Source organism: Cherax quadricarinatus, chromosome 52 (genome assembly GCF_038502225.1).
Source record: "Cherax quadricarinatus isolate ZL_2023a chromosome 52, ASM3850222v1, whole genome shotgun sequence".
NCBI lineage: Eukaryota > Metazoa > Arthropoda > Malacostraca > Decapoda > Parastacidae > Cherax > Cherax quadricarinatus.
Window position 1 is genome coordinate 21,030,895 of NC_091343.1, and position 27,418 is coordinate 21,058,312.

General features: G+C 43.0%; 1 protein-coding gene across 3 annotated transcripts in view; it reads right to left on the bottom strand.

Moving 5' to 3' along the window:
* Window positions 1-2,360: 2,360 nt before the first annotated feature.
* Window positions 2,361-27,418, bottom strand: part of LOC128696882 (DE-cadherin-like) — a 497,484-nt gene continuing 472,426 nt past the window's right edge. For 2 of the 3 annotated variants that reach the window (XM_070096117.1, XM_070096116.1), the window contains 3 exons: window positions 15,039-15,163; window positions 13,750-13,843; window positions 2,361-5,180 (listed from right to left, as the gene is read on the bottom strand). In XM_070096117.1, coding sequence (XP_069952218.1) covers window positions 4,225-5,180; window positions 13,750-13,843; window positions 15,039-15,163 — 1,175 coding nt within the window. In that variant the 3' untranslated portion in view covers window positions 2,361-4,224. Of the gene's footprint in view, window positions 5,181-13,749; window positions 13,905-15,038; window positions 15,164-27,418 lie in introns of all 3 variants that reach the window. The other variant, XR_011393438.1, reaches the window with a different exon arrangement.

A 27,418-nucleotide genomic window follows, 5' to 3' on the forward strand; every position in this document is an offset into this window, starting at 1 on the left:
CCACTACCACCACCACCACCACCACTACCAGCACCACCACTACCAGCACTACCACCACCACCACTACCAGCACCACCACCACCACCACCACCATCACAACCACCACCACCACCACTACCACCACCACCACCACCACTACCAGCATCACCATCACCACCACCACCACCACTACCAGCACCACCACCCCAACCAGCACCACCACCACCACCACTACCAGCACCACCACCCCTACCAGCACCACCACCACCACCACTACCAGCACCACCACCACCACTATCACTACCAGCATCACTACGGCCATAGAAAACCTATGGGAAATACACAAAAACACTATTAAAAATAGTGAAACCATATGAACAATTTCGTTTTTTTCTGGCTTACATCTTCAGATATGTAAACACACAACCCTTAGGTATTTTTAGTGTGGTATTTCATACAAGTACATCCATGTGATTCAGATTCTTGCGACTGGCTGACGGAGGATCGAGCCTCCACACAGTTTTAACGTTTTTGTATAAAAACCCTTATGGTGGTTGAGCCGAGGGGAGATTTCTGCTTCTCCTCAAACATTAAGGATAAGTACTAGTTATAATTGGCAGCTCTAATTCCTGGGATTAAGAGCCCTTCACTGGTACCACAGCATCCTTCATCCTTGAAGATGTTCCTCACTGAGGTCCTCATCTCCGCTGCAGGTACGCTGTGTGAGGAGCTTTAATTCTGACAGTTGCCTCTCCCTCTCTCTACATCTCCCTGTCTTCCTCATCCCCTCTTCTTCATCTCCCTCTCTTCATCTCCCTTTCTTCATCCCTCCTCCCTTTCTCATTCCCTCTTCGTCATCCCCCTCATTCCTCATCTCCCTCTCTTCCTCCTTCCCCTCTCTATCTCTTCCACCTCCTCCCACTCCTCCTCCTGCTCCTCCTTTCTTCCTTCTCACTTTCTCTTCCTCTTCCTCCTCCACCTCCTCTTCAGAAGTTTTAACTGTTTTATTTGCTCTACTAAGTCAAACCCTTCAGCGAGGGAGGGGAGGGAGGAGGGTTTTATTGGTGCTTGTGGGGGGGGAGGGATCTTAATCCAAGGAATTGACGCTATTCTGTAACTCAGAGCTGATTACCTTCCATTCCCCAAGTTGCTATTGGCCCTTACGGGTTAAGCCTTCCACATAATAATTCTGGTGATGGTATTTTGTCCCTCAGGAAAAAAAAATCTTTCCTCACACCAGTCTTAATGGGAATATCATTATAATAAGAGAGAGAGATGAGAAGGTAGACTCTCAAATGGTGGCGGCTGAGATAACCATGTCAATGATTATTATAATCAGTAGCATGGACCACTGTTCAAGTCCCCGTTCGTTATTATATACAGTGGACCCCCGCTTAACGATCACCTCCAAATGCGACCAATTATGTAAGTGTATTTATGTAAGTGCGTTTGTACGTGTATGTTTGGGGGTCTGAAATGGACTAATCTACTTCACAATATTCCTTATGGGAAAAAATTCGGTCAGTACTGGCACCTGAACATACTACTGGAATGAAAAAAGTTCGTTAACCGGGGGTCCACTGTATATACATATATATACATATATATATATATATATATATATATATATATATATATATATATATATATATATATATATATATATATATATATATATAGTTGTGTATAAAGTACTAACCCGCGTGGGCCACCACACAAGCACACAGTATATCATACGAGGATGATACCCTCTTTGGTATCCTAAGATAACCACTTCTTTGGCATCCTAAGATGCCCAGTTAGGTTCCATAATGCCAGTGCTGAAATTCTGAAGACTTAAAGATGGTACCGAGGCAGAAGCGGAATGACAACAAGGTCGGACACTATTCTTTGTCTCGCTGGCAATTTAGGTCGAGATAAAAATAATTAAGTGGAGAAGCAGATCTAATGACCCAGTGAGAGTCTCCTCAGCTCAATAGCACAACAAACAACGCTGGGGCTGAGAGGATGATGAGGGAGCTAGTTCTTGAATATGAGTGAGAGAGAGAGAGAGAGAGAGAGAGAGAGAGAGAGAGAGAGACTGAGAAATAACCTCTTGTGATTAAATATATATATATATATATATATATATATATATATATATATATATATATATATATATTATATGTATATATATATATATATATATATATATATATATATATATATATATATATATATATATATATATATATATATATATATATATATATATATATATATATATATATATATATATATATATATATATATATATATATATATATCAGTAAACAGGTGATATCACAGTATGTAAAATAATCAGACTGTGATATCACCTGTTGACTGTTAAATAACCACAGTGGAAAAAGAGTGAAACCCCAAGCCAGTCTTCGTAAGTCATCAAATATTCATGGGGAAGCGTTAAAGCCACATGATAATCTTCCACTGTCTCAGGTACATAACCACCTGTTGTATACACCTGTTATGTACATGTTCAGTAGCCTGTGTATGTGTACACTAGCCAGTGGTGGTCTGCGGTGACCTATGGTAGATTACATCAACTTGTGGCATACAGTGACCTGAGCTGTACAGTGACCTGTGTTGGTGTACAGTGATGCGTGGTGTACAGTGACCCGTGTTTATGTACGGTGATCCGTGTTGAACAGTGACCTGTGATGGTGTACAGTGACCCGTGTTTGTGTACAGTGACCCGTGTTTATGTACAGTGATCCGTGTTGAACAGTGACCTGTGTTGGTGTACAGTGACCCGTGTTTGTGTACAGTGACCCGTGGTTATGTACAGTGATCCATGTTGAACAGTGACCTGCGTTGGTGTACAGTAACCCGTGTTATTTATGAAATTTTTGATATTCATTTAGTTTTCAAATTACACACACACACACACACACACACACACACACACACACACACACACACACACACACACACACACACACACACACACACACACACACACACACACACATTTAACATACACTTAATTTTAGTACACTCTTTCACGTATATGTAAAAAAATCGTCTATAATTTAGAAAAAAAACGAAGGCAGGAGAGACATGCAAGGAAAGGAACACATGCATGAGAGGGAGGAGGGACTGGGAGAAGTAGGAAAGGGAGGGAGAAAAATAGGGAAGGGGAGAGGGAGGGAGGGAGATCAGTATTTTCATTGAGATATGACAGGAAGGTGGATATAAAAATACGATGAGATAAATATTGCAATGGAAGGATACACAATGGAACAAGGATGCACAGTAAAATGGAATTGCAAAAAGATAGAGATGCACATATAAGGCAGTCAAGGAGCTGAGCGAGAGGAAGAAGGGACAGGAACATGAGTGAAAGTGCATCAAACTCGGTTTGGTTTTCATTCTGTCATCTTCAGTGTTATGAGTCACAAAGCACTTTTACATTTACTACTTTCTCCTCTTCCTTACCTCCCTCCCCGTTCTCCACTACTTTCTCCTCTCCTTTATCCTCCTTCTCCCTCATGTATGTGGGACGCGGAAAATAACGTGAAAATCCACTGTGTACACTGACAGTTCCGTTCTCAACTAACTCACACTTTGGAGAGTCAAGTTCAGATGACGTTTCGGTCCGTGCTGGTCCATGAAGTCCACTCGTGACTTGATAATGGCCAAGGAAGGACCGAAACAAGCTTCCTCTTCAAATTGTGGGATTACTTGTGAATTGCTTTAGTCACGGAATTATGCCTCAATTCCCTGTTTCGTCAGACGCCTCACCAACACGGCAAAATAAGAGTATAATGGCTTTTACCATTAAAGCCGACACACGGGTTAGTCTGTAGATACGCACTTTAAAGATTTACATCAAATCTGGTAAATGATTTCTCTCGCTGGCAGTTCGAGAGTCACCTTGCTTGTATTTGTGTGTTGGTGCGGTTTGCAGAGAACTGATGAGCTGCCTAAATGGCGTCTGAGCCCAGGCTTGCAGCTATAGCTAACCTAGTCAAGCCTTATTCTAGCTGGAATGTTAATAGGTATCCCCCTGAGGGAATGCTTTGAGCAAGGAACGTCCGCATGTGGCGCTTATCTCCAATGTTATTTACCAAAAAGTCAGCTTTGAAATCAACAGATTTGCTGAGCTTCCTGTTACAGAATCAGGAAGTAGTTATGGTAGTAGTTGTGGTGGAAACAACACCACGCGCTAGTAGTTAATATTTCTGGTGATAGTCATAACACCTTGCGCTAGCACCAAGTTTCTATCCCCTTAACAGGTAACACTGAAGCCGTCGAGTTAGCTTTCACCCTGTCGTGGTAATCTTTACTCTTCGGTACCATTACTGTCTGGCCACCAGCCTTCTGCTCAGAGTTCTTGGATCTTAGAGTGGCCGTTGCCGTGTTGGAGTCGGTTGTTGCTCCTTCCTTAGGCAACTTGGAGGAACTAGTGGGCAAGGTCATATACCTATTGGATTCTAAAGACCTCTGGGCTGGACTCTTGTACAAGTTACTGATAGTGGTCACAGAGGAATCGGAAATGTACCTACTGCTTAAATGGGAAGAAGGGGATTCAATCCTGAGTTTATTGGTTAAAGGGGAAGAAGGGGAGCTGACGGGATTCTGCCTATTGGCTAAAGGGGATGCTGGAGGATTGGCATCCCCTTCCTTTTTTCTGGATGGATGTGGGGATGGTACGTCCAGCTTTTGTTTAGTAGCTAAAATGGGCGAGGGTGGATCCACTTTGTGTTTCTGGTTCGAAGGAGAGGGCGGGGAATCCGTTTTCTTGCCGTTGGGCAAAGTTAAAGTCGAGGAATAGTTCTTGACTTTGCTAGTCGGGGAGGCCCCAGCAGATTCAGTCAGATTTTTGCTAGCTGAAACTTGCGTTGGGGCTTCTGCGTTCTTCGCTCTTCCATCGGGGGCTGGCGACCCAATATTGCTCTCACCAGCCGCCGAAGGAACGGGAGACTCGTTTTCTTTCCTGACGTTCTTTGAAGAAGTTAGCTGGAGGTCGTTTTTAGTTGTTTTTGCCGACTCGGGACGCAGGAGGAGGTGGTGTTCCTCTCTGGGTTTGCTGGGGATGTCCGGGAATTCGTATTCACTATCCTCTTCGGCGTCCGATTCTGGGGCATAAATCTGGGCCAATTTCTCGAAGCGCTGACCCCAGTCGCTCCGGTAGTCGAAGAGTCCATCGCTCCTGGAGGACCCTAAGAGTGAGAAAGAGGGACAAAAGTTGTATTAAAGAGCAACATGTTTCTGATAAGAAATCAGAGTGAGAGAGATCAAAACTTAACAAAAATCAACATGACCCAAAGAAATAATTTCTACCAACTTACATCAGTCTTTTGTCCAATTTTGCTTTTAAAGGAACCTGATTACGAGACTGTGCTTTTAGGAAGTTTAACAATAAAAGTAGGACAGTTTAATACGTGCTTAGTCCCCAAAAATAGTGGAGAGTGGTACTAGTATAGAACAGGAAACGGTGCAATTATGAACGAATATAGATCAGGAAAGTTATGCGATTAAATACGAGTTAAACCTAGTGAAGCAGTGCGGGTTGATACGAATGTAGCAGTGATAAGTAATGTGAAAGTTACATTCTGGGTATTAGGAGAGGTCAGGTGCCTACCAGATTTTAGAGGTGGATGTGTTAGTAAGGTGGTGTTGGTGAGAAAATGTTGGAGGATGATGGTGAAATGGTGAATGATGATGATGAGGTGGTGTTGGTGAAATGGTGGATGATGATAATGAGGTGGTGCTGGTGAGATGGTGGAAGATGATGGTGAGGTGTTGTTGGTGAGATGGTGGAAGATGATGGTGAGGAGTTGTTGATAAGACAGTGGCGGATGTTGGTGAGGTGTTGGTGAGATGACCGGGATGCTGGTGTGGAAATGCTTCAACATTTACCATCATATCTGGTATTAATTTTGCTAATTTTGGTAGTGTAGGAATAATAATATTCACAAATTAGTTTGCCTCTCAGTAAAATACAGATTCATCTCTAGCGACATTATTTAAATAATTATCAATATATTTTTGGTTTGATCGCTAAACCAATGATCCTCAGCATTTACTGACAAACTGTGAATACTCATTCTCAAACCAGTCGTTATTATAACAATAATTCTAACGAGTATTTTCTTTTAAGTAATTTATGCCAGATTCTTAACCCACATTAATAATCCTAAAAAACCGTCATTTCTAAAAGTTTATAGAATAGCGATTACCTTTATAAGGATAATCTTAATAACTCATACGATTATTACCCTAAGAGTGTTTAGAAGGATTCTCTCTACAGGGATCATAAGAATAATCTTTACTGTTATAATCAGAGTTGTAAATGGTATTGTATACCATTCATGGTATTGTATACCATTCATGGTATTGTATACCATTCATGGTATTGTATACCATTCATGGTATTGTATACCATTCATGGTATTGTATACCATTCATGGTATTGTATACCATTCATGGTATTGTGTACCATTCATGGTATTGTATACCATTCATGGTACTGTATACCATTCATGGTATTGTATACCATTCATGGTATTGTATACCTTTCATGGTATTGTATACCATTCATGGTATTGTATACCATTCATGGTATTGTATACCATTCATGGTATTGTATACCTTTCATGGTATTGTATACCATTCATGGTATTGTATACCATTCATGGTATTGTATACCATTCATGGTATTGTATACCATTCATGGTATTGTATACCATTCATGGTATTGTATACCATTCATGGTATTGTATACCATTCATGGTATCGTATACCATTCATGGTATCGTATACCATTCATGGTATTGTATACCTTTCATGGTATTGTATACCATTCATGGTATCGTATACCATTCATGGTATCGTATACCATTCATGGTATTGTATACCATTCATGGTATTGTATACCATTCATGGTATTGTATACCATTCATGGTATTGTATACCTTTCATGGTATTGTATACCATTCATGGTATTGTATACCATTCATGGTATTGTATACCATTCATGGTATTGTATACCTTTCATGGTATTGTATACCATTCATGGTATTGTATACATTTCATGGTATTGTATACCATTCATGGTATTGTATATCTTTCATGGTATTGTATACCATTCATGGTATTGTATACCATTCATGGTATTGTATACCATTCATGGTATTGTATACCATTCATGGTATTGTATACCATTCATGGTATCGTATACCATTCATGGTATTGTATACCATTCATGGTATCGTATACCATTCATGGTATTGTATACCATTCATGAAAGGTATACAACACCATTCATGTCTTCCAATCATGTCCTTGAATCTGTATTGATAAAGCCACTGGATGGCGAAACGTCTATAATAAAGATACCCAGATGTTGCACACGTGTCTAAATTTTTATCCTCAGAGTATTTAAAGAGTAGTTATTGCTCCAGAAACAACTGTATCTCGCTGATTCGTCAATAAAAGATATTTTTATTACTAAACTTCCTGAGTCAAGATGGCTCAGTGTTGCTTAATGGGGCGTTTTGCTCCCATTCTCCTTTTATAGCTTTAGCAATACAATTGGTCTTCAATTAAATTTTATGTTTGAATGTATGTGTAGATGAGCTTTTATGTATTTATTGGATATTTTTATGTGTGGTGAGGTGGAAATGCGCTAAAGAACATTGTTTTTGCTATAAAAATATTCAGACAGGCATTAGTACAAAAAAAGATGATAAAATTGTGCAAAGAGTATGGGGGATAGAACTCGCGATCAGAGTCATAAAACTCCAGACCGACTCTCTGATCGCGGGTTCTATCCCCGCCCGTGGTATGGTTTGTTTGCAATCATGTCATTACGATTCCGTGAGTCGTATGGGTTAAATGTTTTCGAGATAAAGAAATAAATAGATTGTGTTACGAATGGAAGTGGGAAAGACTCAGGAAATCGTAATGACACGATTGCAAAGAAACCAATACACGGGTGGGGATAGAACCCACGATCAGAGAGCCTCAAAACAATAGATCGTCGCGTTAGCCACTGGGCCAACTAGCCACAATATGATTCATCCAACTAGGTATATTTATACACCATAGGAAGGTTATTGTGGCTAGCTGGCCCAGTGGCTAACAGGACGGTCTGGAGTTTTGAGACTCTCTGATCGCGGGTTCTAACCCTGCCCGTGGTATGATCTGAAGTGGGCAATACACAAATAACTCTCACAGTTTCACTTACATGGACCATTAACTAGTAACACACCTGAGAGATTAGAACTAGCTCTGGAGAGACAAGAATACGCTAAAACGCTAATGAACCATAGACGAAATAATGGAGATATTACTATCAGTGTAAACGAGTGACCGAGAAAGAATGTAAAGAAGTGGAAGAGGACCGGGAAGCGATGCGTCCAACATGCTGGAAGCAGACAAGGGTGAAATATTGGAATGATTGGTGCATTTGTGTTCAGTGTATGAAGAAAGGAAGGTTCCCAAGGATTGGTAGATATGTGCAGTGCCATTGTTCAGTGGAAAATAGGGTAGGAAAAGCCGTAAGAAATATAAAATCAATAAGCCTGTTAATATTACCCGGTAAAATTTCATGGCAGAAATTCTGTCGACGGTCGCTGGAAAGAGAGTGATGGCAGACAAAAATTGCAAAACAAGCTTTTATTAGGACAACGTTTGGCTCTGCGTGGATCTTATCGATGTTATTAATTGATAAAACTCTACAAATATCGGAAAAAAATTCCCAATAAAGGACTTCAAAAACTTTTTTTTTCCTACCTCTATACGCCATGAAGACGAAGTGTTGAGAAGTCGGATGGAAGAAAAGTTTGTCAACTTGATTACTATAGTTCTGTTAGCTTTAAGAGGAATACATCGAGATAATTCAGCGTATAACAATGTTGATGATTATATATAGGCAGAGTAGGAATGAAGCTGGAGGCAGTGTCTTGCGATCAATGTGTTGTGTGACTGTTATACGTAGGATAGCGAATGAGGAAATTACAGGGATTGAAAGAGACAATTCAGGGAATGAAAAAAAGGTATGGTTTGATCTAGTAGAAAGAAGGAAGATAGGTTGATGAAGATGGTGTATAAATCCTGGTTAATGGCAGGTGTAAAGGCTGTCCCTATCAGTGTATATAAAAACTCGACAGATGTTGAAAAGTATATCTCAACTAAATTCATCCATTTTCACCCCGTTCTTCTCTCGTTCCACTACCTCCAGATCATCTTCACTCCTCCCTTACTTCTACTCTTTACTCAGTAACCATACCAACTGTTTCTCCTCCACCTCATCTGACCGTCTCCTCCACCTCGTCTCATCGTCTCCTCCACACTCCATCTTTCCCTCCTCTTCAAGGAACAAAATTAAATCGACCGTCCGGCAGAAGATGCCTATTAAGAGCATCAGTAACTTTTTAATACAAGTTTATGAAAAAATCGATGCACCTGTTGCAGGGGGGCGCCGCCCCGGCTGAGCTGAATGTTTTCATCCATTGAGGTGACCTGACGGTGTGCAGGGTGTGTGCTCATGTCCCCTGACATGCAGGGTGTGTGCTCATGTCCCCTGACATGCAGGGTGTGTGCTCATGTCCCCTGACATGCAGGGTGTGTGCTCATGTCCCCTGACATGCAGGGTGTGTGCTCATGTCCCCTGACATGCAGGGTGTGTGCTCATGTCCCCTGACATGCAGGGTGTGTGCTCATGTCCCCTGACATGCAGGGTGTGTGCGTGTGGTGTTAGGTACACAATGTGTGTGTGTCAATGTGTGGTGAATTACATGTATAACGAGTTTGTGTGTACATATCGTGTTATGTGCGTTGCGTTCGTATGATGCAACGTGTGTATTATGTGATATGAACCTATATATATATATATATATATATATATATATATATATATATATATATATATATATATATATATATATATATATATATATATATATATATATATATAGTCCAGTACATATACTGTATGTACTTTTTGGGAATTCGTGTACATATGGTGATATATGTGTGGAGCTATGTAGGTATGTGTAGTTTATGTATGGAGCATTGTGTGTATGTATGGAGTAACGTGTGTGTGTGTGTGCATGCTTATCAGTTATGAACGTATGGATCTATGAAAGTACCTATAAAGTAATGTATGTACTATGGAGATATATACTTATGTATGGAGAAATGTATATACGTATGGAACAGGTGTGTGTGCACATTTATGAGGAGAAAGCGAGGTCACCTCTTCTTAGAACTCATTTTCCTTATTACCTTCTAAGATCAGAGGTCAAGACACTTCGAGTGGCTTGAGATGACAGGTCAAACCAGGTCGAGTGACTCGAGATATTTTTTTTCGCTTTTCATCACTCTTATTCTCTTTCTCTCCCTCCCTTTATTAATCTTTCATCACTTCTCTCTCTCTATCTCTCTCTCTCTTTGTATCCATTCCCTCTTCATTCCTACTCCCACTCCATCTCTATCTCCCTCCCTCAACCTCCCTTTCTTTTTCCCTAGTTACCAACATCCTCTTTCTCTTTATCTCTTAACTCCACCTCCCCCTTCCCCTTTTATGCCTCCCTCCCCTCCGCCTCTCTCCCTTCTACCTTTCTCTCCGCCCCATTCTACCTCCCTTTCTCCCTCCCTCCCTCCTACCTTCCTCTCTTCCTCCTGCTTCCTTCGCTCCCTCCCATTTCCTTCACTCCCTTCCTTCTAAATCCCTCCTTCCCCTCCCTCTCTTCCTTTCCTTTAAATTTAATTCCAACAACTTGTCCGGAGGTAAAAATACGACAGGGAATCCCGATTTTCAGTTCTGGTTAGAATCAACGAAATTCTAAAGGAAATTTATGATTGAATGTACGTGAGTGTGTGTGTGTGTGTGTGTGTGTGTGTGTGTGTGTGTGTGTGTACTCCGAGCTGTGTTTGAGGGGGTCGAGCTCCTGGTCTCCACCCCTCCTAGACTACTTTGGTCCTCATAATATCTAGTTTTGAAGCTGTGTATTGAGTTTGCTTACACACACACACACACACACACACACACACACACACACACACACACACACACACACACACACACACACACACACACACACACACACACACACACACACACACACACACACACACACACGCCTGACGTTACATGGTTTATACGAGTTTCTGGTGATAAGCTTGGTGTTATATTTACCCCCAGATCCTTATTTACCCTCTAACACTTGCAGTTTCACTCCTCCCATGTGAAGAAAAAAACATCCACTCTTCATAACTCACCTCAAATTGCTTGAACTTTGTATCACCCAGTTCATTTTCCCTTATAAAGACACCTGAGCGAAACATTGTCCCAACACATTTTCACACATGTGTCGACATTTCGCCTTTATTTTGTTCAAGGATAATAACACAAATAAATAACAAAAAGGCACAATACCGTGACTGGAACGATACACAAATAACCCGCACATAAAAGACAGAAGCTTACGACGACGTTTCGGTCCGACTTGGACCATTGACAAAGTCACACTAACAGAGGTGGAGCAGGACGGCTATATATACTATATATACTACTATATATACTATATATACTACTACTACCACTACTACTACCTCCACCTCTTCCTGCCTATATATAGCCGTCCTGCTCCACCTCTGTTAGTGTGACTTTGTCAATGGTCCAAGTCGGACCGAAACGTCGTCGTAAGCTTCTGTCTTTTATGTGCGGGTTATTTGTGTATAATAACACAAGTTTATCTTCCCCTCGAGTCAGGGGAACATATTAGTACCCAGTCCACATCCCCCTTTACGTTGCTACAACATAATGCCACTCCATTCTTCCTTCGTTGTTAACGTCACTCCATTCCTACTTCGTTGCTAATACCACTCCGTTCCTCCTTAACGTTGTTGCAGCATAATACCCACTCCATCAGCCCTTCACGTTACTAGAGAATAATAACACCCACTTTATATTCCCTTCAAGTTGCCAGATCATAACACCCACTTTATCTTCTCCTTTAAGTGAATAGAACAGTTTATAACTCGTCTTCCTCCCCTCCAGGACTTGAAAACCAACCCCTAATTTATGTATATTACCTCAGCGCTCTCCTCGCTTTCAGACATAGGCCACCATTTGTCTCACTTGGGTGAGGTTACCACTAAACAAGGTCATCTTGGGTTTGTCTTTGAGATAAAGTTACCACAGAGAAAACCACGGAACTGGTGGGGATTTTAACCCATGACGATTGATTCGTTAAACCCCCTGGCCAGTTCGTAAGCTACTGGGTCAGCTGGCTCATGGTTTCAAACTCCACCCGTTCCGTGGTTTGTTTAAAGGTTTATTATTACGATTTAGTGAGCCGTGGTGGTACCATAAAGCAATTTTTTCCTAGGTTTGTGAAGAGTCTCGTCTAAAGCTATTTGATTCTATTTTTAAGGAGGGTTTGGCACACTGGAAGAGAATTCTGTTTTTGAGCTGAGGTTATCACCATGCTAGATAATTGTCTTTAAAGATATAATAACACACCAAAAATTATCTTAGTTGTACTTTAAGATCACCACGAAGGAAGATAATCTTATTAAGGTAAGGTAGCTATGAAACACGATTATTTTATGCAAAACAACCATTGTGAAGAAATAGTGAACTTCCAGGTGCTTTCGTGATTTCCCACATTATTAGGTCCTTGATGTGAGAAGCCACGAAAGCGCTTCGAAGTTCATTATTTTTTTTTCCACAGTGGTTTTGCATATTGTAATATCACCTGTTTACGGTAATGCTATTGCAAGATTATCTTATCTTTGAAGATAAGCTACCTTAGAGCTAGGTCCTTGGAGTAAAGTCACCACTATGAAAGCTCTTCCTAACCTTGATGTAAGGTTATAAAGTAAGATCATCTAGTCTCTGTGGCAGTGCCAACTCTTAAAGTTTTGGCCATTCTCTGCCTTGAAATAATTAACAATCGGCCTTAACGTAGAATCAATGGCGAAAGAAAGAGTATATTATAATCTCCATATCGGGAGAAGTTCGATTATGACCTCGTTCTCAGACTCTTTCTAAGGAGTTCGTACACTCATGTGTGTTAGATGGGGACGAGTACCAGTGTGGAATTACTGACGGATAAGGAATCGCTCTCATATAAGAGATCCTTGAAGGGATCACTGACGGGTAAGCGACCTGTTCCAGCAAGAGGGACAACATGGACACCGGCCGGGAACGGTGGATTCACAAAACGTTAGTGGGTATTGGAATCCTTTACAGCAATCATCACAGATGCTCGTTAGCAGCTGGAGAGCCAGATACTCCGCGGTAACTGCGCAGTTCAGCAAATTAAGTATCTTACAGAGTGCCTGTCAATATGGTCAATGATGGAGAATCTTAACAGCTTCCATTCCCCCCATTCAGCGATGGAGGGCAATAGCGACCTCCACTTCCTCCCTCCAGCGATGGAGGGCCATAGCTACCTTCACTCCCTACCTCCCACGACAACTTAAGTTCGACTGCCAAGAGATAAAATAAGCAAAATGCAAATAAAAACACCAATGAAATTAGGATTTATTGAGCTGTTTACGGGGAAACTAGTGAGAAACAAACCCCTTTAGGACGGGACGAAACATGGGGCCTTGACGCTACACTACTGTTCCTGACTTCTGTTTCCCAGGCTGTCTTTGACCCTAACAGTTTTAAAGTAATAAAACTAATAATAATAAAACAAATATAGCAACACTAACAATAATAATAATAAATAATAATAAGAGAGGTTGGCTGAGGATGATGATGCTGACCTGAGGCCAGGGAGGAGAGAGAGGCTGCTGACATCTCATCTCCCTGCACGTTGTAGTGCCTGACGTCGTCAACATCCTGGTGGCACTGGTCCACCTGCAGGAGAGAGAGAGCTGTAGTGGTCACCTTCCTGGTCCAGCTGGTCCATTTGGTCCACCTGCAGGAGAGAGAGAGCTGTAGTGGTCGCCTTCCTAATATGTCTGGTCCATTTGGTCCACCTGCAGAGGAGAGAGATGCAGAGGTCACATCTGGATCATTTGGTCCATTTGGTCCACCTGCAAGAGATGAAGTGGTCACCTTTCTGATTCATCTGGTGCATTTGGTCCACCTGCAGGAGAGTGAGATAGGTTACCTGTGAGACACTTATCCCCAAATTTGCTAAAAATAAAACCGAAACAAAGCTGAACACTAATGCTCAGAGGGGCTAAAAACCTATGATTTCTTTAACCTCATCTGGTAAGTTAATAATCATAAAAAAGGTAACAAACTAAAAAAAATAAGTTTTATTGTTTTGTAACGTATATTTAACTATTGACAAAAGGTATAAAAATCACAATGGTAGTTATCTAAAAAAAATTACGATACGTTGCAGCCGACGAGTGTTGTAACTCGTGCAAAAGGACAAAACCATATTCTTTTTTGGATTAGGCCTTTTTACTTTGATTTCGTCACCCCCTTTGTTTATCTTACTGTAAATGTGCGGTACATGAGCCGTACCTGTGTTTCAGAGTTCGTGTCTTCAAGTGTTCTGGTACAATGGGAATTCTCCCATGTTTCTGCGTTCATCTGTGGCCCGGAAAGGGGTATTACTTCCTTTACCGTCAACCACACCTGGCAATTATATACATCTGGTTTTACGTGAGATTCTTTTGAGTCTTTTTTTGTTAATATGTAATATTTTCTTGTACTGTGTAGCAACAATGAAATCACTTTCAAAGCAAAGATTCATGACAGTGCTTGACTCTTTCTCTGTTGGCTCCTTCAATCTATATTTATGTCCATCCGGTAACCTCTGAGTATTTCTAACTGCAGCTCTAACCACGGCGTGGTCGGCCCTGGAGAAGAATTATTATGGGCAAGAAGACCACTTCACCTCGAGTGCCATCCTACCCTTCTGAAGACCTTCCTATGACTCCTGCTAATCTTTAATGAAGACTTGTGGAGAATAGATTTCAGCTTCTTGATGTCTGTCGGAATTAGAGGCTTGATCCGAAGATTTTTTTTAGGGTAGCTCTGAATCCTTGGCTCAAGAGACCTTTACCTGAATATATAAAGCGTACCACAAACTGACCTTTAGGATGTTTTCTTTAATGAAGTCGCCAACGCTGAGACCTTCAGGCATCTGGGCGAGCGGTGCTGCAAGACGCTGGCAGGCGTCTTGAGCTACGTCAGGCAGACCAGCTTCGTTGTCCTCGTCTACAGACAGAGAGAAGCGGGTGAGAGTGACGGAGAAGGGTAAGACAGAAGGAGAGAGGGGGTGAGAAATATGGAAAAAAGGGTAAAAACAATGAAGAGGGGAAAGGGAGACACTGTACATCAATAAAATGTATCAATATCATGATGTTCAGACTTGACATTCTGGGAGTTATTGCAACAACGAGTTTACAATCGACTTTTTTTACAAGACGATCGTTTCGTTATTTTTTTCTGCAATCATACCTTTCCAAGCCATCACCCTGGTTCATACCTCAACACTTAACCTGCGATACTGAAACTCGCCCAGAAATCTTACTCTCTCATCTTCCGTTTGTACTGATGATGCTCGCATGTCTCCCGGCCATCTTTCGGTACCTTCTTTATTATATGCTAAATAAACACAACAATTTCAAACACGGCGGTGTTTTATTTGTCAGGAGAAATGGTAAAAATCCTCTTGACGGGGGATTCAGCCATATGACGGCCCATTCTGTGGAGATTTTGGCCCATAATACTAAGTTCCATCTCTTGCAGTATCCCCCAACCAAAAAAAAAATTTAATTTTACAAATGCTTTACAAATATATTTGTAACGACGCCGGAACCATCTCTTTTTAGATAAAAAAAAACATGATGTGTTCCAGTTTATGACAATTTTATTTAAAAGAATAGTAATTATTTGAATAAACTGGAATTCAAGAGAGTCTTTAAATAGTTTGTGATAAGATCAAAGTGAGATGTGAGGTGATGCTGCGAGAGCTGTCTCTCCCTCTCTCTGTCACTCTCTCTAATTCTCTCTCTCCCTCTCTCTCTCTCTGTCTCAAACAGACGATGAAAATGAAAATTGGTTAAGGCATGTAAAAAAAAAATATAAAAGGTTACGTGAGGTCAGGTGAAGACAGGTACTTGGCCATTGAAAATAATCGACAGGTGATGAGGTGGTAATGAGGGGGGGTGAGGTGAGGTGATGAGGTGGTAATGAGGGGGGGGTGAGGTGAGGTGAGGAGGTGGTAATGAGGGGGGGTGAGGTGAGGTGATGAGGTGGTAATGAGGGGGGGGTGAGGTGAGGTGAGGAGGTGGTAATGAGGGGGGGTGAGGTGAGGTGATGAGGTGGTAATGAGGGGGGGGTGAGGTGAGGTGATGAGGTGGTAAAGAGGGGGGGTGAGGTGAGGTGATGAGGTGGTAATGAGGGGGGGGGTGAGGTGAGGTGAGGAGGTGGTAATAAGGGGGGTGGGTGAGGTGATGAGGTGGTAATGAGGGGGGGTGAGGTGAGGTGATGAGGTGGTAATGAGGGGGGGTGAGGTGAGGTGAGGAGGTGGTTATGAGGGGGGGTGAGGTGAGGTGAGGAGGTGGTACTCCGGGGGGTGGGTGAGGTGATGAGGTGGTAATGAGGGGGGGTGAGGTGAGGTGATGAGGTGGTAATGAGGGGGGGTGAGGTGAGGTGAGGAGGTGGTAATAAGGGGGGTGGGTGAGGTGATGAGGTGGTAATGAGGGGGGTGGGTGAGGTGAGGTGAATGCTGTGTGATGAATAGATAACAATAGCGAGAATAAGAGAAAATTTTGAGAGGTTACGTGAATACAACGTAAGATGAAGAGACAGATAAACTTCAGTGAAGATATGTGATATTAGGTGAAAAGCAGGTGACAGCAGGTGACAGCAGGTGACAGCAGGTGACAGCAGGTGACAGCAGGTGACAGCAGGTGACAGCAGGTGACAGCAGGCACCTGTCTCACCTGCCACAGCTCCACAACTGCCGTGTGAAAACAATATTGGAAATCGTTAGGCCATTTCGTGAGATTTTTTTTTTATATTGTTGGCACGGAACTTTGAGGATCCTTTACAAGGCGAAGACCATCATGACAAAAGACCTCAACGAGTTTTTATCCGCTGCTGTACTTACCTTTATGTGGTTGCAGGGGTCGAGTCACAGCTCCTGTGCGAGTGAAATTATGTTTTTAAACAAACCTAATGTTTGTGGTGTCTCTACCATTGTGCATTCTATTTCTATTTTTTTCACTCCAGCCATCTGACACAGCGAGCCATCTGTCACAGCGAGCCATCTGACACAGCGAGCCATCTGTCACAGCGAGCCATCTGACACAGCGAGCCATCTGTCACAGCGAGCCATCTGACACAGCGAGCCATCTGTCACAGCGAGCCATCTGACACAGCGAGCCATCTGACACAGCGAGCCATCTGATACAGCGAGCCATCTGATACAGCGAGCCATCTGACACAGCGAGCCATCTGACACAGCGAGCCATCTGTCACAGCGAGCCATCTGTCACAGCAAGCCATCTGACACAGCGAGCCATCTGACACAGCGAGCCATCTGACAGCGAGCTATCTGACACAGCGAGCTATCTGACACAGCGAGCCATCTGACACAGCGAGCCATCTGTCACAGCGAGCCATCTGACACAGCGAGCCATCTGACACAGCGAGCCATCTGTCACAGCGAGCCATCTGACACAGCGAGCCATCTGTCACAGCGAGCCATCTGACACAGCGAGCCATCTGACACAGCGAGCCATCTGATACAGCGAGCCATCTGACACAGCGAGCCATCTGTCACAGCGAGCCATCTGTCACAGCAAGCCATCTGACACAGCGAGCCATCTGACACAGCGAGCCATCTGACACAGCGAGCCATCTGACACAGCGAGCCATCTGACACAGCGAGCCATCTGACACAGCGAGCCATCTGACACAGCGAGCCATCTGTCACAGCGAGCCATCTGACACAGCGAGCCATCTGACAACGAGTGTAAAGAAATTATCTTCCAAGATCTACGTTTCTCCTCACTCAATGTTACGTCTTGTACGTCGTGTGTTATCTCTACTGCCATCTCAGATACTTTCTAAATTTCTACTTTATATCTACTAGGTGAATAAGGCAGGTATATATCTATTGCTGGTGTTGCTTTTGTGAGGTGTTGCTTATGTTACAGGTGTTGCTTATGTTACAGGTGTTGCTTATGTTACAGGTGTTGCATCTGCAGATATGGCCTCGCTGCAGTTTGCACCACTGGACTACTAAATTAATCCAGCTGGTAATTAGTTATGAGTAATTAGGGTCATTAACGGCCAAATCGCCTCGTTAAGAGCAAAGCTTTCTATGTATAAAATTAATGTTTGACGTTTTATTGGTTTCATTAACTATCGCCAGATATTCCAGATGGTGTTTTTTTCCCTTTCTTGTTTACTGGTGTTTTAGAAACTAAGTTATGTGAGAATAAACAATTTTCAGATCTGGATGATAGATGACACTCACACACACATGCACACAAACAGGTACGATAAGGCTCTTGGAGGAGGGGGAGAGTGGACCTAGTAGTATACATGTAAAGAGGTGGGGCCAGGAGCTGTGAATATATCCCTACAACCACAAATAGGCGAGTACACTGAATACACTGAATACACTGCTTCAAGAGTAGATACGAAAAGGACCAAAAGGTCGGAAATCAGTAATAACGATCAAAATAGTTACTGAGGTGGGGTCAAGAGCTGAGTCTCAACTCCTCCAAACACAGCTGGGTAAGTATAACTCGTCGAGTAAACACACACACACATACCTACACACACACACACACACACACACACACATAGAAGGAAGAGGTGGGGTCAGGAGCTATGAATCGACCCCTGAAACCACAATTAGATGAGTACATACTCAATACACCCAAACACCCACATCCACACCCACACACACACACACACACACACACACACACACACCCACACACACCCACACACACACACACACACACACATACACACACACACACCCACCACACACACACACACATACCTACACACACACACACACACACACACACACACACACACACACACACACACACACACTGGAGTATGCAGCACCAGTCTGGAACCCACACCTGGTCAAGCACGTCAAGAAGTTAGAGAAAGTACAAAGGTTTGCAACAAGGCTAGTCCCAGAGCTCAAGGGAATGTCGTACGAGGAAAGGTTAAGGGAAATCGGACTGACGACACTGGAGGACAGAAGGGTCAGGGGAGACATGATAACGACATACAAGATACTGCGGGGAATAGACAAGGTGGACAGAGATAGGATATTCCAGAGAGGGGACACAGGGACAAGGGGTCACAACTGGAAGCTGAAGACTCAGACGAGTCACAGGGACATTAAGAAGTATTTCTTCAGTCATAGAGTTGTCAACAAGTGGAATAGCCTAGCAAGTGAAGTAGTGGAGGCAGGAACCATACATAGTTTTAAGAAGAGGTATGACAAAGCTCAGGAAGCAGAGAGAGAGAGGACCCAGTAGCGATCAGTGAAGAGGCGGGGCCAGGAGCTGAGTCTCGACCCCTGCAACCACAATTAGGTGAGTACACACAAACACACACACACCCACACACAAACACACACACACACATACACACACACACACACACACACACACACACACACACACAAACACACACACACACACACACACCAGTTTAGTAAGTTTTACACACAGTTCCTCAGAGGCGGGGATGCTTCAAGTATTAACTTTCTGAATCTTAACACTGAGATGCTGCTCTGGGGTCTTCGTTTCCCTAATGAGTTTATAGCCGAACTCTTTTAGGAATTTGCCAGCGAACTTTGAAGTCTAACCTCCAAAACTATTCTTAGGAATCTCTATCACTATTTACTCCTTAATTATTTGCTTAAGTAATTGCTTCATTAAGATTATAATCATAAGTAAGCGCTAAACCCTCTAGGGTCATACAGTGTTTCTTGGTTAAGAACGAATGTTAGTTGCCTATTCAGGCCGAATAATAATAGTTGCATAATTCAGGAGGGACCGAAACGTGTATTCAGGAGGGACCGAAACGTCTATTCAGGAGGGACCGAAACGTCTAAACATACAAAAATAACCAGCACATAAAAGACTGAAACTTTTGGCGATATTTCGGTCCGACTTGGACCATTAACTAATAAATCTTCAAGATTTCTTCATCTATGAACTCGGGGCTGCAAGTACACAAAGCTCTCATAACATGGCTGGTTACTCTCAATTCAAGGCTAGTTACCTCTCCCTCAAGGCTAGTTACTTCCCATTCAAGGCTAGTTACCTCTCCCTCAAGGCTAGTTACTTCCCATTCAAGGCTAGTTACCTCTCCCTCAAGGCTAGTTACTTCCCATTCAAGGCTAGTTACCTCTCCCTCAAGGCTAGTTACTTCCCATTCAAGGCTAGTTACCTCTCCCTCAAGGCTAGTTACTTCCCATTCAAGGCTAGTTACCTCTCCCTCAAGGCTAGTTACTTCCCATTCAAGGCTAGTTACCTCTCCCTCAAGGCTAGTTACTTCCCATTCAAGGCTAGTTACCTCTCCCTCAAGGCTAGTTACTTCCCATTCAAGGCTAGTTACCTCTCCCTCAAGGCTAGTTACTTCCCATTCAAGGTTAGTTACCTCTCCCTCAAGGCTAGTTACTTCCCATTCAAAGCTAGTTACCTCTCCCTCAAGGCTAGTTACTTCCCATTCAAGGCTAGTTACCTCTCCATTAAGGCTAGTTACTTCCCATTCATGGCTAGTTATTTCCTATTCAAGGCTAGTTACTTCCCATTCAAGGCTAGTTACCTCTCCATCAAGGCTAGTTACTTCCCATTCAAGGCTAGTTATTTCCTATTCAAGGTTAGTTACATCCCATTCAAGGCTAGTTACTTCCCATTCAAGGCTAGTTATTTCCTATTCAAGGCTAGTTACCTCCCATTCAAGGATAGTTACTTCCCATTCAAGGATAGTTACCTCTCCACCAAGGCTAATTACTTCCCATTCAAGGCTAGTTATTTCCTATTCAAGGCTAGTTACCTCCCATTCAAGGATAGTTACCTCTCCATCAATGCTATTTGCGTCTCCATCAAAGCTAGTTACTTCCCATTCAAGGCTAGTTAGACACAGAGGTGCGAAGGGAATGGGGAACTCTAAATTCCATATCATACAGTACCTGGGGAATGGGAAGTAACGAGGCTTGATCAAAGAAGGTAGTGGAGAGAGGGGAAAAGGGGTAGATTAAATTCCTTGGATCCAAAGGTCTTCACTATTATTATAATCAAGGGGGAAGCGCTAAACCCGGAGGATTATACAGCGCCTGGGGGGGGATGTGGAAGGCATTCAGGCTTAATTCGGGGAACTGGAGCACAGATCCAATTCCCTAAATCAAGAGCCCCTCACCAACATCAAGGAACCTTCCTTGAGGGGAGGTCTTCACTAGCATCGAGGGGAACCTTCCTGGAGGATCAGATCGCCATCTAAACTTTATTCTTGACATTGTGGGTTGTGAAATCATTGATTGATAAATCCGCTACCAATCATTTTTATTTCTCTTTCGCGACGCGACACTAAAATAAAAAGCGTTATCAAGTTAGTCGCCTGGTCACAGACCGGACCGCGGGGGCGTTGACCCCCGGAACTCGCTCCAGGTAAACTCCAGGTAAAGATGTGAAAAACGGAAAATAATATATAAATTGTAAATAGGTATCGTCTTTAGGGTGATTTATCGATGGGTAAGAATTGTGAACCTTCTGTAGCCCATCAGGATGTGGACCTTCTGTAGTCCATCAGGATGTGGACCTTCTGTAGTCCATCAGGATGTGGACCTTCTGTAGCCCATCAGGATGTGGACCTTCTGTAGTCCATCAGGATGTGGACCTTCTGTAGTCCATCAGGATGTGGACCTTCTGTAGCCCATCAGGATGTGGACCTTCTGTAGCCCATCAGGATGTGGACCTTCTGTAGCCCACCAGGATGTGCCCCTTTTGTAGCCCATCAGGATGTGGACCTTCTGTAGCCCACCAGGATGTGCCTCTTTTGTAGCCCATCAGGATGTGGACCTTCTGTAGCCCACCAGGATGTGCCCCTTTTGTAGCCCATCAGGATGTGGACCTTCTGTAGTCCACTAGGATGTGGACCTTCTGTAGCCCACCAGGATGTGGACCTTCTGTAGCCCATCAGTATGTCGACCTTCTGTAATCCATCAGGTTGTCGACCTGTAATCCATCAGGTTGTCGACCTGTAATCCATCATGTTGTCGACCTGTAATCCATCAGGTTGTCGACCTGTAATCCATCAGGTTGTCGACCTGTAATCCATCAGGTTGTCGACCTGTAATCCATCAGGTTGTCGACCTGTAATCCATCAGGTTGTCGACCTGTAATCCATCAGGTTGTCGACCTGTAATCCATCAGGTTGTCGACCTGTAATCCATCAGGTTGTCGACCTGTAATCCATCAGGTTGTCTACCTGTAATCCATCAGGTTGTCGACCTGTAATCCATCAGGTTGTCGACCTGTAATCCATCAGGTTGTCGACCTGTAATCCATCAGGTTGTCGACCTGTAATCCATCAGGTTGTCGACCTGTAATCCATCAGGTTGTCGACCTGTAATCCATCAGGTTGTCGACCTGTAATCCATCAGGTTGTCGACCTGTAATCCATCAGGTTGTCGACCTGTAATCCATCAGGTTTTCGACCTGTAATCCATCAGGTTGTCGACCTGTAATCCATCAGGTTGTGGATCTGCTGTAACTCGTGATGTCGCTGCTAACTTCGATTATGCTTATTGTTTGCATAAAAGAGGTGGAACAGCACCAGCAACATTAGCAGCCGTAGCGACATCAAACAGTATTAGCAGCTGGAGCAACAGCAACAACATTAGAAGCAGCAACAGCATTAGAAGCAGCAACAGCATTAGAAGCAGCAACAGCATTAGAAGCAGCAACAGCATTAGAAGCAGCAACAGCATTAGAAGCAGCAACAACAACAACATTAGATCCAACAACACCAACGGCATTAGCTCCATCAACACACCAACGGCATTAGATCCAATAACACCAACGGCATTAGATCCAACAACACCAGCAGCCTCAGTGGCACTATCAGTAGCAGCAGGCGAAGAAGTAAGAGGAATAGCGGCAGGCAGGCAGGCAGGCAGGCAGGCATCAGGCAGGCAGGCAGGCAGGCAGGCAGGCAGGCAGGCAGGCAGGCAGGCAGGCAGGCAGGCAGGCAGGCAGGCAGGCAGGCAGGCATCAGGCAGGCATCAGGCAGGCATCAGGCAGGCAGGCAGGCAGGCAGGCAGGCAGGCAGGCAGGCATCAGGCAGGCAGGCAGGCAGGCAGGCAGGCAGGCAGACAGGCATCAGGCAGGCATCAGGCAGGCATCAGGCAGGCATCAGGCAGGCAGGCAGGCAGGCAGGCAGGCAGGCAGGCAGGCAGGCAGGCAGGCAGGCAGGCACAGCCGTAGTAGCAGCGTAGGACGAGCAAGCCAGGTCGAGTGTTTACGAGGTAAGTTTTAAGCTGTGGAAGGAACAGGTGCGGGAGATAAAGCCCAGACCAAGTTTAGACACGTTGCAAACGCGTTTTAAACAAGCCTCTACTTCACCTGACTCGCGTACTGCTCCTGTTTGCTACACAACAACAATTTGCCTTCACAAGTTTATGGAGTATTCCAGCTTCCTTTTTCCTTGATTTTCCTTCCTTATTTTCCAATTTTATTTCGATTTTTTCCATTTACGTTTTCATAGCATTATTATCGTTCATTATTTATATATTAGTTTTATTTCATATCGTTCGAAATTATTTTTATTTTTTTTATCAAAGTTTAGGGAAATCAACAAACCGGAAAAGTATATATAGCAGCTTTGCAAATGAAAGGTAATTAGGTAATTATCTAAAAATCTTCAACATTAGTGCAATACCCTCGAAGGCTCGTATACTTTCGTATGTTAATACCGTCATTATAACGGAAAACGTTAATAGTTTCCTTATTATCAGTAAATTTAGATACAAATATTACTATTAATACTGCTTACTATTAATAATATTAATATTACTTCTGTTATTATTACTTCCATTATTATTAGATCTACTGTTATGGTATTATCGAATTATAAGCATTTGCTTGTAAAATATTAAATATTCTTGCAAAAGTATTGTTTGCCACATTTTTTAAGGTATAAGAACGTTAAACACAATTCACGATACTGTACAGAGTGTGTGTGTGTGTGTGTGTGTGTGTGTGTGTGTGTGTGTGTGTGTGTGTGTGTGTGTGTGTGTGTGTGTGTGTGTGTGTGTGTGTGTGTGTGTGTGTGTGTGTGTGTGTGTGTGTATGTGTGTGTATTATAGATGACCCAGTGATGGAAATACATACATTCACCACCATTCAGAAAGAAATATTTGTGTACCTTTCACTATGTTATGCATTTACAATATTAGAAGTTCAATTTTCAATGATTTTTTTTATATTCTGTGACATTTGAAATGAAATGTTGACTGTTGTAGGATTAGTATTTAAGGTGACATAGATATTATGATTGTTAAAATACATGAATGGCACTAAAACATTTGGCTAATGTAGTCGCAACAAAAATGCTGGAAATTTAGCTACAATCTCAGTACCAGACCAGCCGGGCTGTGGTTCGTACGGCAAACAGTAACAGCCTGGTTGATCAGGCCCTGATCCACCATGAGGCCTGATCACATACCGGGCCACGGAAGCATTGATCCCAGAAGCCCTCTCCAGGTCTCCAGGTATAACACCCGATCAGATGAGATCCTTGATTTCTGAGTCAAGCCAGATTGTACCAGGATGCATGGGGAGTTGTGATAATTGGGGAGAGTTATATGCATGGGTATCATACAGAACCTGCAGTCAGGTTTGATCTGAAAAAGGGGAGGCTAGCTCCAAGGCAGTCCTTACCTCTCTCCTATTTGATTGGTGCTTTCCGTGCAGATGCGATTTAGTATCATATAGACACCGACTAGTATTCGATAGTTTGGCAGTCGTTTCCCTGCTATTTGACTCATATGATTTTAGTTTGTTTTTTTAAATAAATTTGAAACAGTGAATATAGCAAAAGCATTCTGCCGTAAAGCTCGAGCTGTGAAACTTGTTACAGCGGTCCAGAAGCCAAGTCTCCTCTCTCAAACGCCATCAGTCTCTCGGCATTTCTCGTAAATCTATGTTGGATTGGCGAGTACAAGTGGGAGTGAGAGACCCACCAAATTCCATGGAGGAAGTATCTCGCTGCCTGCTGCTAAATTGTGCTGCACAAGAATTCCGTCGTGTTTCGTCTGTGAGCTGGTCAGACAATAGCACGAGCGAGCGACATGAGCGGTGGAGCTAGCCATTGTGTGCTGAGTCGTAGTGGTGTAAGGAGTGAGGAATTTGTGGGTGTAGAGCAAGTCGTGGTGCGGGGGATGGGGTGTAAGGAGTACGCAACTTGTGTGTCTGTCAAGAAGTAATAAGAGGTGTAGAGCAAGTCGTGATGCATGGAGTGTGCATCCTATGGTCATAGTAAGAGGGGCGTGACCAAAAACCAAACTGCCAAACAGTTCGTTCATTGTTCATTTCAACACAGGATTTAAGGGGCCACACTTTCTTACCTAAGAAAAACAGCTAACTGAGGGCATATAGATAGGTAGATAGGTTAGATTACGTTACGTTAGGGTAAGTCTGGTTATATGCGTTTGGAAAAGCTAGAAAATAGTATATAAAAGTTGTACACTGTAGGTAACAATTTCCATTAGAGGAGGAGGCGGACAACGCTTCAGGTCATCTGAATTAAGCGCTAGTGACACCCAGACCAAGTTTACTGAGGATGAACACGGCAGTGTACACAAATACTGGCATACATATGGAAGCAGACTGCCTTCAGTCCAGAACTAGAAAGGGAAGGAACATAAAATTTCGTGAACACAGTCTAGAGGAGAACAGTTTATATATTCCTAGGGAATTTCTGAGCCTGGGGAATGGGAGGTGATAATGTCTGATATAAGGAAAGGAATGGTTACAAGCATCAAGGTACCCAGCTTGAAGAGTTAAATTAACACGTTACTAGACGAGGACAGCTCAGCACTTAAGAGGTCGCTTCAATGAAGAGAGGAACGGGTATCTTGAAGCTGGTGTAGACCTCTTGATCCAGTGAACTGGCCCTACCCGTCCCATCCTCGGATCAAAACTTGCTATCCTCCATCACCCAGGTGCTGTATGACCTTCACGACCCTTTACTATGAAGATAATTATCATAGTCAACTTTTTTCACTTGTTACGTAACACAACACTAATCCCGTACTCTACCCTCTCTAGGTACTAAGTACTCAGAAGTCCAGCTCCGTGTCCTAATTGTCCTCAGAAAACAGTGACACCGTAAAAAACTTATCAAAAAATTAAATGAGAGATAAGTGACGTTAATTAGAGTCCGCCTGCAGTAATCTGTCTGTGTAACAACGTAAATTGTTCTCAATATGGAAAGTAAAATCTCTAGAGTGGATGTAATAATGTTCAACGATAATAAGAAAAAATGTAATTTTTTGGCAAAGAAAATACAGGGAAATACTGAATATATATTCTCCCGTAACAAACGAACTATATTGTATATTAGAAAAAATGTAATTTTTTGGCAAAGAAAATACAGGGAAATACTGAATATATATTCTCCCGTAAATAAGGTCAGTATAGGCGAACAGATACTGTAACTTGATGATTGTATAGCATGTACTGTATAGCATGTACTGTATAGCATGTACTGTATAGCATGTACTGTATAGCATGTACTGTATAGCATGTACTGTATAGCATGTACTGTATAGCATGTACTGTATAGCATGTACTGTATAGCATGTACTGTATAGCATGTACTGTATAGCATGTACTGTATAGCATGTACCGTATAGCATGTACAGGGAGATTGTATAGCATGTACTGTATAGCATGTACTGTATTGGTGGAACACCTAGAAAGGAATGATCTCATCAACAGCAGCCAGCATGGTTTCAGGGACGGGAAATCCTGTGTCACAAACCTACTGGAGTTCTATGACATGGTGACAGCAGTAAGACAAGAGAGAGAGGGGTGGGTGGATTGCATTTTCTTGGACTGCAAGAAGGCGTTTGACACAGTTCCACACAAGAGATTGGTGCAAAAACTGGAGGACCAAGCAGGGATAACAGGGAAGGCACTACAATGGATCAGGGAATACTTGTCAGGAAGACAGCAGCGAGTCATGGTACGTGGCGAGGTGTCAGAGTGGGCACCTGTGACCAGCGGGGTCCCGCAGGGGTCAGTCCTAGGACCAGTGCTGTTTCTGGTATTTGTGAACGACATGACGGAAGGAATAGACTCTGAGGTGTCCCTGTTTGCAGATGACGTGAAGTTGATGAGAAGAATACACTCGATCGAAGACCAGGCAGAACTACAAAGGGATCTGGACAGGCTGCAGAACTGGTCCAGCAAT